General features: G+C 51.7%; 2 protein-coding genes across 2 annotated transcripts; one reads left to right on the plus strand and one right to left on the minus strand.

The window, feature by feature from the left end:
* The first annotated feature begins 1,694 nt into the window (after window positions 1-1,694).
* UBXN11 (UBX domain protein 11) lies at window positions 1,695-13,389 on the plus strand. The gene is made up of 13 exons (XM_069875459.1): window positions 1,695-1,718; window positions 3,770-3,858; window positions 4,172-4,260; window positions 4,999-5,053; window positions 6,024-6,100; window positions 6,597-6,711; window positions 7,900-8,117; window positions 8,454-8,531; window positions 9,392-9,512; window positions 11,215-11,315; window positions 11,564-11,631; window positions 12,333-12,470; window positions 13,185-13,389. The coding sequence occupies exons 2-13, from the start codon at window positions 3,828-3,830 to the stop codon at window positions 13,348-13,350; spliced, it is 1,257 nt and encodes a 418-aa protein (XP_069731560.1). The 5' UTR covers window positions 1,695-1,718; window positions 3,770-3,827; the 3' UTR covers window positions 13,351-13,389.
* A 1,929-nt stretch (window positions 13,390-15,318) lies between these two features.
* Window positions 15,319-17,542, minus strand: SH3BGRL3 (SH3 domain binding glutamate rich protein like 3). Its single transcript, XM_069875460.1, has 3 exons — window positions 17,273-17,542; window positions 16,627-16,794; window positions 15,319-16,226 (listed from the first exon to the last, which is right to left on the minus strand). The coding sequence occupies exons 1-3, from the start codon at window positions 17,525-17,527 to the stop codon at window positions 16,161-16,163; spliced, it is 489 nt and encodes a 162-aa protein (XP_069731561.1). The 5' UTR covers window positions 17,528-17,542; the 3' UTR covers window positions 15,319-16,160.
* Window positions 17,543-18,224: the final 682 nt, after the last annotated feature.

Consider the following 18,224-nt stretch of genomic DNA (forward strand, 5'->3'; position numbering starts at 1 on the left):
GATCTGGTTATTTTGAGAGTATTTGAAAGAAGTAAAGCTGCTGAAATGTGCCGAGCACGTTCACCTGGTGTCTGGTTTCATGTCGGTCAAGTGCATCACAGCTCAGCAAACCCGTTGCCAGCCTCTGCCTGGAGCTGAAGGCTCCTCTGCAGCAAAGCTTCACCAAATATAGTTAATTTTTGTGCTGCGTGGAAGCATCAAAATGAAAGTCTCATCCTATAAAAGGGGCAAAAAACCAGGCTGTCTTGCTCCTCTCCAGCTGGTGAGGTTGAACTCTCTGGAGAGGAGAGCAGCACAGCAGGATGGGGACATGCAAGAATGGCTCTCTGGGTGGTGGCAAGCATTGGGTAGGGTTTGGAGCATCAGCGAGGCAAAACAACTCTATTGTAGTTCCCAGGTGAGGGAAAGCATCACTATAAAGCAGAGACAAAAGACACAGGTGAGGGAATTAGGAGGAGCTGAGCGTGGGATGCCACGGGTCAAGCTGTGCTAAAGATCGTGTCTGAGCTGCAGCTCAGGCTGCATGGAGGAAAGATAAAGGGTCACTGGGCACTGGCACAGGCTGCCCAGGGAGGTGGTGGAGTCACCTTCTCTGGAGGGGTTTGAAAGTCAGGTAAACGAGGTGCTCAGGGACATGGTTTGGGAGCAGATAAGAATGGTTGGACTCAATGATCCAAGAGGTCTTTTCCAACCTGATGATTCTATGATATTCATAGACTCATAGAATCACCAGGTTGGAAAAGACCCACTGGATCATCGAGTCCAACCATTCCCATCAATCACTGAACCATGTCCCTCAGCACCTCGTCCACCCGTCCCTTAAACCCCTCCAGAGAAGGGGACTCAACCCCCTCCCTGGGCAGCCTCTGCCACTGCCCAATGACCCTTTCTGTGAAATATTTTTTCCTAATGTCCAGCCTGACCCTCCCCTGGTGGAGCTTGAGGCCATTCCCTCTTGTCCTGTCCCCTGTCACTGGGGAGAAGAGCCCAGCTCCCTCCTCTCCACAACCTCCTTTCAGGGAGTTGGAGAGAGCAATGAGGTCTCCCCTCAGCCTCCTCTTCTCCAGGCTAAACACCCCCAGCTCTCTCAGCCGTTCCTCATAAGGCCTGTTCTCCAGCCCCCTCACCAGCTTTGTTGCTCTTCTCTGGACTCGTCCCAAAGCCTCAACATCCTTCTTGTAGTGAGGGATATTGGAACAATTTCGTTATGGAGAGAGTGCTGAAGCCCTGGCGGAGGCTGCCAAGGGCAGTGGTGGAGTCTCCATCCCTGGGGGGGTTCAAAATACACGTAGATGTGGCACTTGGGGACACGGTTTAGCAGGCACAGTGGGGCTGGGCTGATGGTTGGACTGGATGAGCTTAGAGGTCTTTTCCAACCTTCATGATGCCATGATTCTGAGTGAACAGAGGAGGAAAAGCCTCGTTTTGGCGGTGCAGGGCGGGGAAGAGGCAGGGACTGACTCCTCCTGGCTCCCGCCATGGCCGCGTCCACCTGACCCGCGGGGGCGCCGCCGCGGTGCATGCTGGGATCTGTAGTCTTGGAGGAGGAGAACACCACGTGATCGGCGCTCGGCCAATCGCCGCGGGTCCCTCTGCGGCGCATGCTGGGACTTGTAGTCCCGCGGGGCTGCCTCGCTCCCACGTGACCAGCGCTCAGCCATTCGCCGCGGCCCCGCGTCGCCGTGGCAACGGGAGGTAAACAAGATGGCGGCGGGGCGGTGAGTGCGGAGCCGCGGCAAGGCCGGCGGGGGGGGGGGGGAGCCCCGCCGTTCGGGACCCCCGCACGCACCCTGAGAGTCCCGCACGCACCCTGAAGGCCCCTCACACACCGTGAGGGTCCACACACACGCTGTGCTCCCCCCCAGCGCTGACCCTGTGTCCCCAGCGCTGACCCCGCGTCCCCAGCGCTGCCGCCCAGGCCGGTGGTACCGGTCACTCTGGGCTTTACCGGTCACTCTGAGCCCCTTTGTGACAGAGATTCTTCACAATTCTAATCGCCGCCGGCCTCCTGGGGACACACAGGGCTGCACAGGCTCAGGGACAGCGCCAGATAGATCAAACCCCTCCCCATTCTGATCTAAAACGTAGTTCCTATTACAAAAAGTGGAATATTTTGATTTAAACTAAAATAAAGCTTCATCTAACTGTTTTGTTTTGAAAGTTAGATAGAATGTCCCTCTGGTATCATGTTTTTTTTAAAAAATAGTGTTTTTCCAGACGCTGTTATGTCTTGTGTTCAGCACAATCTGTGCAGAACAGAGGTGTCTTCTGTAATCCCCTCTGCAGTCTTTCCCCATCTCAAAGGGACATGGTTTGGGGGCAGATAAGAATGGTTGGACTCGATGATCCAAGAGGTCTTTTCCAACCTGATGATTCTATGATATTCATAGACTCATAGAATCCCCAGGTTGGAAAAGACCCACTGGATCATCGAGTCCAACCATTCCCAAGGTTAGACAGAGCTGGCTCCAAAGCTCCAAATTAGCAAGACATTGGACTATTGTGAAGTTCATAATAACTTTCAAATTAGTCCTTGGAAAATAATAGAATGTGCATAAGACTTCTGAGAAAACTCACGTCTAAGTGGGGAACCTCTTCTGTCCCAGCTCGTCTTGCTGCACATGGTTGTTGGTGATCGCTCCCTCACGTTGCCCAGGCCTGATTAAAGGGCGCTTCCTTTCTGAAACTCCAAAACGAGTCTTAAGAGAGTTTATTTACTGACATTTTCGGTATCAATTCCTCACCTGCTGCCTCGTGGCCGGCATCGCTCCCCAGCAGGTACCAGGGAAGCTGGTCAGTCAGGTCTTGCACTGGTCCGTGTTTGTGTTTCCACAGTCTTGAGCGGAGAAGACTCGCTTTCTGCAGCTGCAACAGCATGGCAAGCGTCGGCTCTTTCACCTGCAGGCACCACTGCAACTCGCTCACCCAGATTTCTCTCCGGCAGCTCCCATGGATTGCGGCTCAAGTTACTACAAGTGGCTGCATGAACACTCACTCTGTCCACACAGCCAGGACGTGTGGACTGGGAGGATGGGCTGAGGAGAAAAATGTGCATTTCGGACTTTTTTAGGCAGCCTTCTCAATTACATTATAAAAAATATGCCCACCAAGCAAATCCTCCTGAAGTTAATGAAGTTATGCTTTATTTTTACATATTATCCCCTCTTATTTTTACTAAAAGGGCAGAGCTGTCCAAGTTCATTAGCTTTTCTTACCATCTGAAATGTTTCACAATGATTGTAGCTCTCTTTCTCCTGTGTGTGTCCAAGATCAGATAAGTAACAAAAGGTTTCCACATCCTCAGCAAGCCCTAGAGCACATTAGAGCCTCATCTATTTTTACAGTTCCATTTTAGGTCACATCCTTCCTCCTAGATCTTACAGTAAAGCCTCCCTTTCCACTCCCAATGAAATTTGCTGCTTCTGTTAATGCCAGAGTATTGTGCTTTTTGTTAAAATAGCTCAATATCATCACTTTTTGCCACACTGTGCAGCACAAGATGCTCTGTTGGGGTAGCAGGGTCTTTTTCTGCCCCGTTTTGTGTTCGCTCCTCCCTGCTGCTGAGATTGCACCTTCCCTTGGGTCCTGGCTTATAATGAGCACCCACAGACACTCATTAGTCTGAGGGTGCTTGAGGGAGCGAATGGCCTGGGCCACCCTGCTTTTTCCTCTCTTTCCCTCAGCATATTTCTTTACTGGCTTTTGGAGAAGTCGTATGCGAAACACTGACCTGTTTCCTTTCTTTCATGCTCTTTGTGCCTCTTCGCAGATGACAGACTGTCTCCTAGGACAAAGAATCCAGTGCAAGGCAGTCTCCTCTCCTGCTCATGGGGGACAACACTGAAAAGATTATGCAGGGTAAAGTCCTTCAATGATTAGGGGGTTCTGGGCCATCACAGTTTCTCTGTGACAGTTCTGGTGGAGTCAATATCCCAGGTCAGGGCTGGTTCCTGTGGTCCCTTGTCACGTACACAGCGTGCTCTCAGTGACGCAGCCATCTCCCTACCCGTGAAGAGCCAAGGGATTTCCACCCCATGCCCCGCAAAGGGTGCCCTTGTTCTCCCTGCCGTGGCAGAACAGGAATTTTGGCGTGGAGTCCCCTGTGGTGCAGATCAGCTTCTGATACTGATCACTATTCTAGAGAGGTAACACATTGTATTTGTTCTTTCAGGTGCAGCTCGCACTGTCGAGGAGCTCATGCAAAAAATCACTCTGTTAGAAGAAAAAATAGAGAAACAAGCCCAAGAAATCCAACTGAAGGTAAAAATCCTGCCCCTGTCTGAATCCATTCTGTGCTCTGCTTTGAGGGTTGAAGCAACAGTAGCACTACACCTGCTCAGACCTAGTCTGGGCTAAAACAATTCAAACTGTAGCCCGCTCTGTTAATTACACAAACGATCCTTTGCAAAGTAACAGAACAATCATATCAGTCTTTGAGGTGGGAGAAGGACAGTCCCTGCTGTGGCTTCTTAAAGACTGTCAGCCCCCTTTCACTGCTATCATTACTTGTTTGGCTTCAGACCTTTCTTTTCTTCCTTTTGCTTTCTGAAGCAACAGCAGAGTCATCCCGGAGCAGACCTCTTTGCATTACTGCAGCTTAGAATAAAACCCCTTTTTCTCCCCACAAAGAGGCAGTTGCAGAGATGCTGGTTTCGTTTCTACATCAGCCACTTACTGCGGGTCAGGGCACGAAGCACAGGAAGCACAGGGGCAGGAGCGTGCGTTTGCAGCTCTTGTGCAGATGGAGGAGGAGGAAGAGATAGGTCAGCATGTCTGCCACCTATTCTTGGAGCAGTGTATTTATATCCTACCCCTCATTTTAGTCTAATTAAGATAGTTGTGAAGTGATACTGCCTTTCTGCCCCTTATTTTGCCTCTCTGAGTGGGATGAGAGTACCACTGACTCACCCAGTCAGGACTAATGATGCAAACGCTGCCTTAAGGTCCTGAAGGCCAAGGAGGAACTAAACAAGTTCGTTCTTTATTCCGATTCTGAAGGACAGGAGGATTGCTGAACTTGAAGAGAAGATGAAGAATCTTCAGGAAGGAGAAGGTAAAAATGATTCTACCCTTGGCGCCTTACTTCTACCCGTGGGAGAGCCACAGAGCCCTCTCCGAGCCAACCTTGAGTGGTATCAGTTACACGCACGTGGTACTGTTTGCCAAAGCAGATCTGCACTTAATACTTGCATCTGTTACATCTGCGGCTTTGCTGGTGCAGTGCAAAACATTATTTCCTGACCTATTTTCTGTGGGTTACTAAGCTTCCATGAGCACACACAAACCACACAGATACCTAAGGACAGTTAGAAAAAAAAAGAATGGTAAATACTGCCAAGTTCAAACAGGCTGGAAAAACAGGGCTGCTCACAGCTAAATGAAACCAAAAATCAGCTTGGAGTCTCACTCATCCCACAAGGCAGCCCAGCTCCAAATTGAAGCCAGCTTTCAGTGAGTCACTGAAGGTCTTCCCCTGCGTTCAGTTCCTTGGAATCCAGCAGCTCTCCAGCTGAGCCCAGATACATTTCTTACAACAGCCAAACTACCCTGTTAGCACAAAGCTGTGGTAAGTTCTCCATTTCCTGAAGAGAGAATAAGAACATGACTGTCAAACCACAACAGTGTATTGTGCCTCATCATGCATTGTCGTAGCCGTTCAGCCTAGGTTTCTGGATCCAGCTTTAGTGAGTACCTGCTCATTTTTCAAATTAGTCCCTTAAGACTGAGTAAGCCAAGCAATTCTCTTTGCATAATTACAAACGGCACTGCTCACATCAGCTTCCTGCAGCACAGAACGTCACCAGTGTCATTCACAACTACCTTTTAGTCTGTCAGCATCTTTCTCAAAGTGCTGCAGGTTGAATTGTAAGGGACCAGCATGCAGAGCTCATGTCTGGCTCCTGTGTCTTAAGGGCTTGAGTTTGCTTACGCAGGTACTACTGGGGCACCTGCGCTCTGTGACACAGGTTATCTGTAGCTTTTCTTTAAGGCTGTACAGATTAAAAACAAACCTTCCCTTTCAGATGCTCCCAATTCGTCCACGCTAGAGGAACTGGAATTTAGGTGCTATCAGCTGCAGACCCAAATCTGGGAGATGGAGGTGAGATACGTGCTTCACTTCCCCTAAGCCATCTGCACCATTAATTTGAGATCATTGCAGTCCCAGGCCGTCTGATGTTTTTCAAGCTGCCTCTTTGATCATCACAATTCTTCACCTCACCCCTGTGAAAAGAAAGAACAGGTTGGATGTGAGCTACAGGGTAGTAAGAGTTGTTTTAATACACAAACATTTGTGCTTCCTGCAGGCCTCTTCATTTTGATTTCTAGGAGCATAGAAATATTCTTTGCAGCTACTGCAGTCTTGGAAGATTACTGTGTCACTACAGACACTTTGTTCTCCATTTCGCCTGCTACTAGCAGAACTACTACTTCTACTCTGTCAGTCAGTTTGTCTGCCAGGGCCAAAGATCCCTTAGAGAAACTTTCTTTCACCTCCCCTTCTGCTGCTCACGGTTGCAGTTGATCACTATCAGGCCTCCATTTCTAGTTTTCTGAAGCTCCGCTCTACAACACTGACTTGTACTTTCCTCTTGCAGCAGTCTCTATATGACTATGGTCTGATTTGGGTTGGAAGGAGACATGAACAGCTGGAAGGTTTAGAATCACTCCAGGATGAAGAAGAGCTGCCAGCAAGGGGCCTCTGGAAGCCAGGTAAAGCACCAGCACACTATGCACCTGAAGCAGCTGTCCTAGCTCCCACCGCGTGCTTAGAGAAGGTGTGAGTAGATAAGCATCAAAGAACCAGAATCTGGGTCTTCAGATTTTATGATCATGCCCTAAGGTCTTCTGCAGCAGCTGCTTCCTGAAGAGTTCATGTATCCTAAACATCTGAAACTTGGTTGCTCTAATACACTGATGTGTGGAAAACAGAATCAGGTGCTTTGTGTACACAGGAGCTGTGGTAACTTACCCACACTGTCTGGCTCCATCAGAGTATTGTTTGCTCTTCCTCCCAAACCACCACGTGAATGTTTTAATTGAGACCTGATTGTGCTGTGTGGGGTCCAAGTGTATTTGGCAACAGCTTCTTAGGAAGTGGTGACGGAGGAAAAAAGAATAACATTTGGCCTGTACAGACAATGCTGCTTCCTAACAACCATGCAAGTGTTAGCTAGCTAATCCTTCCCTCCCCTGGATGCAGGAGGGGAGAATACGAGGGAAGCGGTAGAGAGAATTTTCATTTTTCTCAGCTCGCTCACCCTTTTTAAGGACCTGTCCCCTGCTCTTCTTTATCAAACCATAAAAAAGCAAACCAGAAAATACCAAAGCTTTACCTCTGTCCACGCCTCTTTCGTTTCCTCTTCTGCTTTGGTTCTCCTGTCCCATCACAACTTTTTTACTGCTTGAGCACCCAGATAAACACCCTCAGCAGTGGCTCAGCAGGAGAGCGCAGTCTGCTGGTGGCGAGAAGCAGGCAGCCAGCACTGTTTACACTGGCATTTCTTTAGCTAGTCTGCCCTGATCCATTTATCCAATCTAGTTCATCCAACTAGTTAAATTCCTCACTTGGTCTCCTCATTAGGGGACAACACAGCGCTCCTGAAATCACAACCAAAGACAAGGAGCCGAGCGTGGACTCCAAAGAGCTGGCTGCATCTCTGTTATCAGCTCAGAGCAAGAGCGCGCTTTCCCTGCTGCCCTGCCCTTGTGGTTTTGCACACACCCATGTAAACCTGGCAGTGCCGCCGCAGCGGCAACGTTGCACCACGCTTTGCAGAAGTGCAAAAGGCCGAGCGTGGAGACGCAGCAGAGACAGCTCCAAAATGTTAAATTCACACAGAGGTGAAAGCTACTTACCTGGCATCCCTTACCCCTGTAACTCTGATCTCTCTGCCACAGGTAAAGCAGTTGTTTCCAAGCACCCGATTGATTTTGATTTAATCTTGGAAAAAGTGAAGGATTTGAATGTGCTGGCTGAAGAAGGTGTTTCTCAAATCGAGCACACGCCTCAGGGTGCTCGGCTGAGGCAGCCAGAGCCCGTCCCTCTTACTCTGTACCAAAATGGGATCGTCATGTTCAACGGACCCTTTCGGCCTTACGAGCACCCATCCACGCAGGTACAGAAAGGTCTGGAGAGGAATTAGACTTAGAGGAGCCACCCTGCTGTCAGTCACTAAGCCTCTGGAAAGGGCAACATATAGAAATAAGGCTTGTGAGCTCATCCCAGTCCTAAAAAGAAGCAGCTTGGACCTCCAGCTTCCCACCTGCATTCCCATAGTGCCTTTAAAGCCCAGTAAGTCTTTGCTTAGTCGTTTTTAGAGATGGAGATAGTGAGTCTTTGATGCAGACTTTTCTGCACAGCAATAACACCACAAAGAGGACCAGCCCAGAACTAATATATCAGTCATAAAACAAAGAGGAAGTCTAAGATATGACCATGAATCTTGTTCCAGCAATGCCTGCAGGACATCCTGGATGGCTATTTCCCTTCAGAGCTGCAGATGCACTACCCAGACGGCATCCCTTTGCAGGTAAACAGTGCAAAACCCTATTTTTCACCCTTGTGAAAGCAATTACCCTCTTGTTTCCCAATAAAACTGTTCCCATTCCTTTCACCAATCTGCTGATTGCTCCCCACAGCAAATTAAGTTTGAGGTTTCTGGACACAGCGTATGTGCAGCTTAATTCTGTGCGTGTATGTCTTGGGGAAAGGGTGGCTGGGAACGCACCTGCTCAAACCGTTACAGGAAGTAATCGAGCGCTTCAGCGTTGGGACCGAAGGGTTTCTCTGCCTCGGTGAGCTTGGAACAACACTTCTAAGAGCACAGCAGGCTTAGTAGAAGAGAAGTAGCACATGCAGCGTCTGAGGAGCTGCGTGACAAAAAGGAGAAGAAAACATTCTCAAATAGTTCCCCTGGAAAAGCTTTTAAAACCAGATTGAACAAGTACATTTTGAGGAGGGTATTGGGAGAGTTCATTTTGCCACAATTTAAATGGATTTGGCCACCTGAGGTTCTTTTTGGCCCCATTTTCTGGTTTCTAGGAAATGGCAAGAAACCAAGGACACGTTTTCAGGCAGAGAGCCTCAGAAAACTCCAATTTAGGTCTTCGAGTGCATCTGTCCAGTGCCTGCTGAGATGGATGAATGGTCTGGGTGGGCCATCCCAGTGGCTTGAGGAATCTGCTGGGATTCACTTTGTTAGAGAGCCTAGAGGAGCTGAAAAATGCATTTCATTGAGTTTGGACAGCTGGAGCTGCTTCCAAGGAAGCAGCTGTCTTGGTTTCATTTGGGGTTTACCACTGCTGGCTGTCATTATTGTGCTCTGATGCAGTGAGAATAATCTTATGCAACAGTCAGATTTGCTTATGGCAGCTGGCTTTAATTCAACAGGTTACTGACAGGAGGAACGTGGTATTTCCAGAGAGAGACCTTCCTGGGATTTTTCCTGGCCGTGGCCAAGCGGTTGGCCGTTCAAAATCAAGTGAGGTGCAGGAAATCACCAAGATCCCAGGTAAATTCTTAAACCTGCCTCAAAAACGCAGCTAACTCCCCAAGAGGAGAATCCAGACCTTACTGGGGCAGTTCAGCTGGTAGAAGGGGAATGTGTCTCAGAGAGGCAGACAACACTGCTGCACTGAAGCCCTGAGCTTGTAACTCCAGTGTTGCTTCAGGAGCTGGGAGCCAGGCAGCACACGTGGTGTCCTCTCATCATTAAATCCTCCCAAAGAAATTACAAGTCATAGAAGACCAGAAGGATTCCAAAACCATATCTGCCCCTGCCTTTCTGAAAGGCCAAGATCCTTTTGGCTTCACCCTTTATCAGCACCAGAGGATACTGATGGAACCACGTGGATCTATGGGGAATGGATTGCCAACAACTTTTGGTTCTCCTGCAAGCCCATTGCAGAGAGGCAGATATATTAAAGCCAGACCAATCTTAACTGTACTGAATATGGCACAACTCCTCATCTGACTCTCAGAATAGAATATGGAAAGTAAGGTCAGGCCACAGATTCCTTGTTTTGCCTCTAGATTCTAGCAGGCTGCGTAGACAGTATGTGTTGGATAACATCACTAGCTGAAAAACCAAAAGCAAGCAGTGGTACAGACAGAAAGTGGTGGGTTTGTGCACGCATAACTAAATAACCCCAACACGTGCATCGCCCATCAGCACCATTTTCCTGTTTATACAAAACTGTACTGCTTGCTTCATCACCTCAAGGCCGTTCACAAACAGATGCTGTGTGAAATGTTTATAGAATCATAGAATGGTTTGGGTTGGAAGAAACCTCAAAGCGCATCCCATTCCACCCCTCTAGCCACAGGCAGGGACACCTCCCACTGGATCAGGGGCTCCAAGCCCCATCCAACCTGGCCTTGAACCCCTCCAGGGCTGGGGAAGCCACCACTGCTCTGGGCAACCTGGGCCACTGCCTTACCACCCTCAGCATGAAAAAATTCTACCCAATATCTAAACTTCTCCTTTTATACTTTAAAACCATGAGCCCTTGACCTATCACTACAGGCCCTGCTAAAGAAGTTTTTCCCCATCTTATCAGCCCCCTTTAAGTATTGAAAAGCTGCAATAAGGTCTCCCCAGAGCCTTCTCTTCTCCAGCATGAACAACCCCAACTCTCTCAGCTTGGCTTCACAGGGAAGGTGTTCCAGGCCTTTGGTCATTTTTGTGGCCTCTTCCAGATTTGCTCCAACAGATCCATGTCCTTCCTGTGCTCCAGAGCTGGACACGGGGCTTCAAGTGGGGTCTCACCAGAGCAGAGGAGGAGTAGTACTTTATCCAAGTAGTGAAAAAAAATGATTGCCCAGTGCCACCAGAGAAGAGGGACCAAACACCTATAAATACACCCTCACAAGATGAAAAATGGATTTCCCAGCCTGTAAAAATCATCCTGGTTTCAGTCTTTCCTGTTTGCAGCAGGGCTAAGGAGGCCTCTGCTTGTTGTACGTGCCAGCTGTGTGCACAACAGGCGGCACGGTTGCTCACTCTTGATGTTGAGAATCAAATATTTAGTGGGCCAGAAAGTGGGACAAGCTTCAACGGGGCAGACTGAGTGCTGTCTCAGCCCCGCTAGGGGAGTTTAGAGCTCTCCCTGTCGGCTGCTGTGCACCCTCATTTCACCAAATCGGCCCGTTCTGGGGGAAAATTGTGTTTTGAAAAAGTTGCACATGGACACACCTCCCCTCTGCTCTATCAGGTCCCAAAGTCACCCTGGATCAGAGTATCCACAAGCTTTCCAAGCCCTCAAAACATGGAGAAGTGATTGGTGCCCGGTGCTCAGCCAGAGCAACGCAGCAGGTAGGCACTGAACCCCCAAACACCCACAGGGTGAGAGCAGCAGCGTTCCCCTGGGCTCAGCGCCCCGTGTAGCACCAGCACCCCCCTCCTCAGGCCTCTCTCAGCTCTGCATAACCTCCTCCTGCTGCTCCCAGGGAGGCTCCAGCGAGGCACACGTGGCACTGTGGCACCTGCTCCAGGCCTCTCCTGGCACTGGTTGCTCTCTGTGCTGAGCTGGCAGTGGTGACGCTCACCTGGTTTGGTTTCAGGGCTGTGATGGGGTGTGGAGCAGCGAAGAGATCCTGCTGGAGTCACCCAGGCTGTCTGCCCCAGAGAGGTACAGGCACAGCCCCTCCATCTCTCCCGTCACGCTCTCATCTTCCTCCTATTCCATCACCAGGAGTTTATTTTGGAGGTTTCAGTTGAGGAAGTAAATAGATTTTCCCCTTGTAACTTAGAAATAGTGAGAAAAAAAGCCAAGTTTGGTCTTCTGGGAAGCCCACTGAATTGTTCACAGTGCACCTACCATCTTTTACAGCTCTTAACAACCCTTCTGTTGTTCAAAACATTACTTAGTGCACTGAAATGCTTTTCCCAACAGCAAGGCAAGGCCTGAGAGTTTGAAACCATCTAAGAAGCTCTTTGCAGTCACGTTAAATGGGAGAATCCCTCCAGGATGCCTGAGCGGGAGGTCACACGAACTCTACTTTTCTACTCACAGTCTTCCAGCAAGACGAGACCCAAATAGCTAATGAAAAAAAACCCTCAAGCGGATTATTTTTAATCAAAAAGTAGGACAAAGTACTTACCAGACAGCCCTTATCTGAAATGAAGAAGCTAAAAAAGGTCAGCAACCCTCTTTTCAAGACAGCTTTAAGCAGGAGTTTGGTCTGTGGGTCAGACGGGGCCTCATTCATCTCAAGAACATTCCCAAACATGAAATGCCTCTCCCCTGTTTGGATCACGCTGGTGGCCCGGCGGCTCTGCCTGTTGAGTAGAGCCCTCGCTCCTCAGCTGACAAGGTTTTCCAACCTCCAGAGTGAAGACAGCTGAAGCTTCTGCCCCTGATGTCTGCACTCTCCGCATCAAATCTGAGAGCGGGGAGCAGACGTACGTTGTGAAGATGTTGGTCACAGAGACCATAGGGGACCTGCGCCAACACCTCGCCCACAGCAGGTAGGCCAAGGCCTTCCTCCCCTCCAGCTCCATCCTGCCCCACGGAAGGTTTCTTGGCTGCTGTTCAAGGCCCTGGTGCCGCGTGTTGGATGGATCAGCCAGAGCTGAGCCGGGCTGGGTGTTACAGCACCTGCCGGGCACCCTCCACTGCTTTGGTTCCCCCACCAGAGACACTGCCAGGGTCACACTTAGCTCGGAGCGTTTCATACCCGTCGTTGCTAAAAAGCTGAGAGAGCAGCGAAGTCTCTCTTGTCCTCTCAAAGCCGCTGTCTGACCCAGGTCTGTTGCTGCCAGCAGCGCTTGCTCGTTGCCACCACTCCCAAGGTGGACAAACACCCCCTTTTACTCAGCTAGTTTTCTATCCCAACCCATTTAATGCTTTCCAAGGGCTCACACACTCCTTTGAGGACAGTTCCAGGTGGTTGAGGGGATCCCTTGACTCACCTCTCTTCCTGCTCCCGTTACGGGCTGGGGCTCGGCCCTCGGTCTGAGCCCAGGAGGAGCTCACTGCTGGTGGGACGCAGAAGCCTCCTTCCCCACCGCAGCTGTAGGGCCTGGAATGGGAAGCCCAAACTGCAAATTTCTCCTCAGCTTGTGCTTGTGAAACGGTCTCTTCCCTCTGCTCTCACATAACCACAGCTGGATCAGCCACAGCATCCCAGCAAAACCTTGGGGGAGCCCGTGCATTGGAAAGATTGTGCTGTTCTTTCCTAGGGCTGGAGATTCCGACTCGTATGAGATCATCAGTACCTTTCCCCTGAGGGTGCACGCAGAGAACTCGAGGAGCCTGCACGAATGTGGTCTGAGCCCCAATGCTTCCCTGCTGCTGCGGAGAAGAGACCCCTCCCAACAAGAGAGGACGGGGCTGCAAACAGCATAGCAGCTCCCAGCAAGAGGAAGGAGCTGCCTCACACCACGAGCTGTGTTCCTGGGAAGAAAGGAGAGGGTTGTTTTTCCAGATTTAGTGTCACTGCGCCGTTATTAGGGATGGAAAGAAGAACTGGGAGGCAGCAGTTTGGCCTCTCCCTTCTGCAAAGGGTGCCAAACCCTGTCCTGTTGCCTCCAGGCAGATGCTTTTCCCCAAGCAAAAGTGCAGGGGGCATCCCTGTCAGCTCAAACCCGAGGCTGGATCCTCAGCTCTGCTGAAGGTGGCACAGGCTGGTTCCTGCCCAGGGAAGCCTCCACCTTTACGCTGGTGCCGGGCAGTTGCTCAGCTGGGCTCAGGGATTTTCCATAACAGAAGAGACAAACAGACAGGGGTTGTTTAGCCTGGAGAAGAGGAGGCTGAGGGGAGACCTCATTGCTCTCTCCAACTCCCTGAGAGGAGGTTGTGGAGAGGAGGGAGCTGGGCTCTTCTCCTAAGTGACAGGGGACAGGACGAGAGGGAATGGCCTCAAGCTCCGCCAGGGAGATTTAGGCTGGACATTAGGAAAAAATTTTTCACAGAAAGGGTCACTGGGCACTGTCAGAGGCTGCCCAGGGAGGGGGTTGAGTCCCCTTCCCTGGAGGGGTTTAAGGGACGGGTGGACGAGGCACTGAGGGACATGGGTTAGTGTTTGATAGGAATGGTTGGACTCGATGATGCAGTGGGTCTCTTCCAACCTGGTTATTCTATGAATTTGCTTTTCCCACACAGCTCCTCCAGAGAGTCCAACTGCAGTTACACCACAAGAAAAGCAGGCACACTTACATGGCCCCTGGTGAAGCTAAACCAAAGGGCCTTGAGCCACTGCAACACTGGGACTGAGCCAGACTCATCTCAGCCAGGAGATCCTGCTCCTGGGTTTCCTGTGCGTGAACAACTCCTTCCCTTGGACAGCCCCCAGCTCCAGCAGGGCCCAGGCCTCCCCTCCCTCCCTGCTGCAGCCTGGAGCTGGATGCTGCAACAGGACACCGTGTCATTGGAGAAGAGTGTAATCCCTTCCCTGCTTCTCCACCGAACCCTGAGTAAAGCATCTTCCTCTCTGTCCCACGGGCTGGGGCTGCACCTCGCAGGCCCCTTTTCCCAGCACATTTTTCCTGTTTGAGCTGTGACAAGGTCCTGCTTGACTTCCAGCTGCCGACACTCCCACTTGCGCGAGGCAGCTCCTTCTGGCAGGTTCCCTTTTAGCAGAGGCCCTGCACACACTGCCCACCCAGCCGGCAGCCAAGGCGCCCAGTAAAGCCATTTATTTAAGTCACACTTTCCCCTTCCAGTAGATTTCAAAGGCCCAGTTGCTGTGGAAAGGCACGGGGCACCCACAGCTCTTCCCGAGCCCCCCACAATCCTCATTCAGGAAGCACCATTCCTGAAAACCACCCGCTTCCACACGTTGCTCACGGGCAGCAACTTGATCCCCACAGCTCTAAGTTCGTTTCCACGGATGGAGGAGCGTACAGGTGACTCTCCTGCAGGGCAGCCTTTCCCACTGCTCCTCCCTGTCCCAGTCTGTAACTAGCCAGGCTATCTTGGAGCCAGGGATTTGGTTTTCCCTCCTCCAGGTGTCATTCTTACCATGAGGAAGAGAGCAACGCTCGAGCGAGGTACCTGCTTCTACCGCGCTGCAGGATATTCAGACAAGTCCTGTGAGGATTAGAATCATAGAATCACTAGATTGGAAAAGACCCACGGGATCATGAACTCCAACCATTCCTATCGCATCCAACCATTCCTATCACGTCCAACCCTTCCTATCAAGGATTAGTGACAAAAATCCAAGGTGTTAAGGTCTCTGTGTCAGGCTGCAGCAGCAAACGCAACCGACTCAGGTTCTCTAAGCTGGAAATGACTCAGAATCGTTACAAAGAGATGGTTAACCTGGAGCCAAAATAAAACCAGATTTCAAAGAAACCCACGGGTACCAAGGCAAAAGGTACAGTAACATTTAATAGCATCTCGGAAGACAACACTGGTTATAAAACTTGCTTTTTGGCAGGAAAACAAAATGCACTTGGTCCAGGACGCATAAAAAGCCAACTCAAAGAGGAATGAAAAAACAGCTGGAGCAGCGGCTGTGCCGGAGCGGCCCTGAGCCACTGCCACTCGCAAGGGGGCCCTGGCACCGCATCACGGCTGGGGGCAACCAGAGCGGCGCGGGTCCCGCTTTCCAGCCTTTGCCTCCAGCCCCGGCCTCCTCCGCGGTGGGAACTCAGCCCCCAGCTTTGTGCAGTATCTTTGCGTTAAATTAAAACAAACAAAAATCAACTTAGTTGCCATAATCTCTGTGGCTGAGATGACAAAAAAAAAAAAAAAGAAAATAACAGAAAAAGGAAATGAGGCAGCAGGATTTACAATTTTAACAGCAACTGGGAGAAGTGGGAAGTAAAGCGCAAGCCCAAGCCCTTCCCTCCCGAGGCAGACGCTCTCCCCGCGGAGGAGAGGGCTGGCGAGCAGCTGCACTTCGCGCAGCCCCAGAGGCTTTGCTGTTTACAGAGGCACTGGAAGCTGCGGGGTGAGCCAGGCCCAGCTTTGTTGACAGGCCATGCGCAGCGAGCGTTAGACTTTCTTTGGATCCCTCTGAGATGATGAGTGGGGTTAGGCAGGAGGGAATCGTAGGCAGCTGCAATGAGGAGTTTTGGTCACGGGTTTCCCGGTGCTGGGATAGAGGTGATGGTGCCAGGACAGCGCTGAGAACCTGGAAGTGAAGGTGGTGGGAGATGAGGGTGCTCGGAAATGCAAGTAGAGTCCAGGACGGGAGGGGAGCCTGGGGCTCAGGCCAGCTTCAGGAACTCCTGCAGGGTGTTTTGCTCCACCGCTTCCACAAAGAGCTCGTAATCCTGGGGGGAAAAGCCACACGGTCGCTCACAAGGCAAAAGTGAGCTGTACGCTCCCGCGGCTCAGGAGGCGCAGGGTCCCCTGAGCACGCAGCAAAACCGGTTCGCAGCGCGGGTGACAGTCACAGGGAAGGTGACAGTCACATGGAAAGTGACAGTCACATGGAAAGTGACAGTCACATGGAAAGTGACAGTCACAGGGAAGGTGACAGTCACAGGGAAGGTGACAGCCCCGCTGCCCACAGCCACCCGCAGCCCCACTTTTCACAAGCCACCCTGCTCCAAATGCCCGCTAACCGTGTCCCTCAGGAGAAACCCCTTTTGAAAGGTGCCTCAACGCTGTTTGTAGCGAAGCGAAGGGACAGGATTATCCCACCATCCACGGTGAGAACACGAGCCTTACCCCGCAGTAGTGGTCTCCGTTGACGATCTGGGGTGGGATGGCTTTGGGGTTGCCTGCCTTGGCCCTCATCTCCTCCCGGAGAGCGTTGTCCTGGGAGATGTCCACCAGCTCGTACTTGATGTTTTTCCCATCGAGGATTCTGGTCACTTCGCTCTGTTGGGATTTGATCTGGAATCCGGGCGGATAAAGCAGGTTACAGGGAGCTGGAGAGGAGCCTGGAGGGTGGGCACGCACCCCAGCTGCCCCCAAAACCGCTCCTGAGGGGGCTGCAGGACAGATCCCACCCAGGCACGGGGAATGGGGCATGGAAGAGTGGAAGGGACTTGGGGGGGAGGAGGGAAAAGGGGATGGTGCAGCAGGGAGGGGACACCTGGGGAAGAAGGGGATGGAGCAGCAGGGAGGGGACACCCGGGGAAGAAGGGGATGGAGCAGCAGGGAGGGGACCCCTGGGGAAGAAGGGGATGGAGCAGCAGGGAGGGGACACCCGGGGAAGAAGGGGATGGAGCAGCAGGGAGGGGACACCCGGGGAAGAAGGGGATGGAGCAGCAGGGAGGGGACACCCGGGGAAGAAGGGGATGGTGCAGCAGGGAGGGGACACCCAGGCCGGGGCTGGGGGCTCGGCAGCACCCCGGGCGGAGCCGCTCACCTCCCGGGAGCCGGTCACCGAGGTGCTGTAGACCTTGAGGGTGCTCATGCTGCGCTGGCGGCCGCTCCCTGCGCTCGGCGAGGCGGAGGGAGGCGCGGGGAGCGGCCCCCGCACACACGTCACCGCGGCGGCCAATGGGGGCGGCGGCTCCGGGCATGCGGCGTCGGGGACGGAGACCGGCAGCCCCAGCCCACCGCCCGTCGCATAGTGCACGTTCCGTATCCCATCTCCCACCTCCCATATTCCACTTCCCATGTTACGTATCCCATCTCCCACCTCCCATATTCTGTATCCCATATTCCACATCTCATGTTCCATATCCCATCTCCCACCCCCCCATTCCACCTCTCATGTTCCGTATCCCATCTCCCACCTCCCCTATTCCATCTCTCATGTTCCATATCCCATCTCCCACCTCCCATGTTCAGTATCCCATCTCCCACCTCCCATATTCCATCTCTCATGTTCCACCTCTCGTGTTCCGTATCCCATCTCCCACCTCCCATATCCTGTATCCCATATTCCACCTCTCGTGTTCCGTATCCCATCTCCCATGTTCCGTATCCCACCTCCCATATCCCATCTCTCATGTTCCGTATCCCATCTCCCACCTCCCATGTTCCATATCCCATCTCCCACCTCCCTGTTCCATCTCTCATGTTCCATATCCCATCTCCCACCTCCCTGTTCCATCTCTCATGTTCCATATCCCATCTCCCATCTCCCTGTTCCATCTCTCATGTTCCATATCCCATCTCCCACCTCCCATGTTCCATCTCTCATGTTCCATCCCCCATCTCCCACCCCCCTGTTCCATCTCTCATGTTCCATATCCCATCTCCCACCACCCATATTCCATCCCCTATCTCCCATCTCCCACCTCCCCTATTCCACCTCTCATGTTCCGTATCCCATCTCCCACCTCTCATGTTCCATATCCCATGTTCCATAT

Source organism: Phaenicophaeus curvirostris, chromosome 23, assembly GCF_032191515.1.
Source record: "Phaenicophaeus curvirostris isolate KB17595 chromosome 23, BPBGC_Pcur_1.0, whole genome shotgun sequence".
Lineage (NCBI taxonomy): Eukaryota > Metazoa > Chordata > Aves > Cuculiformes > Cuculidae > Phaenicophaeus > Phaenicophaeus curvirostris.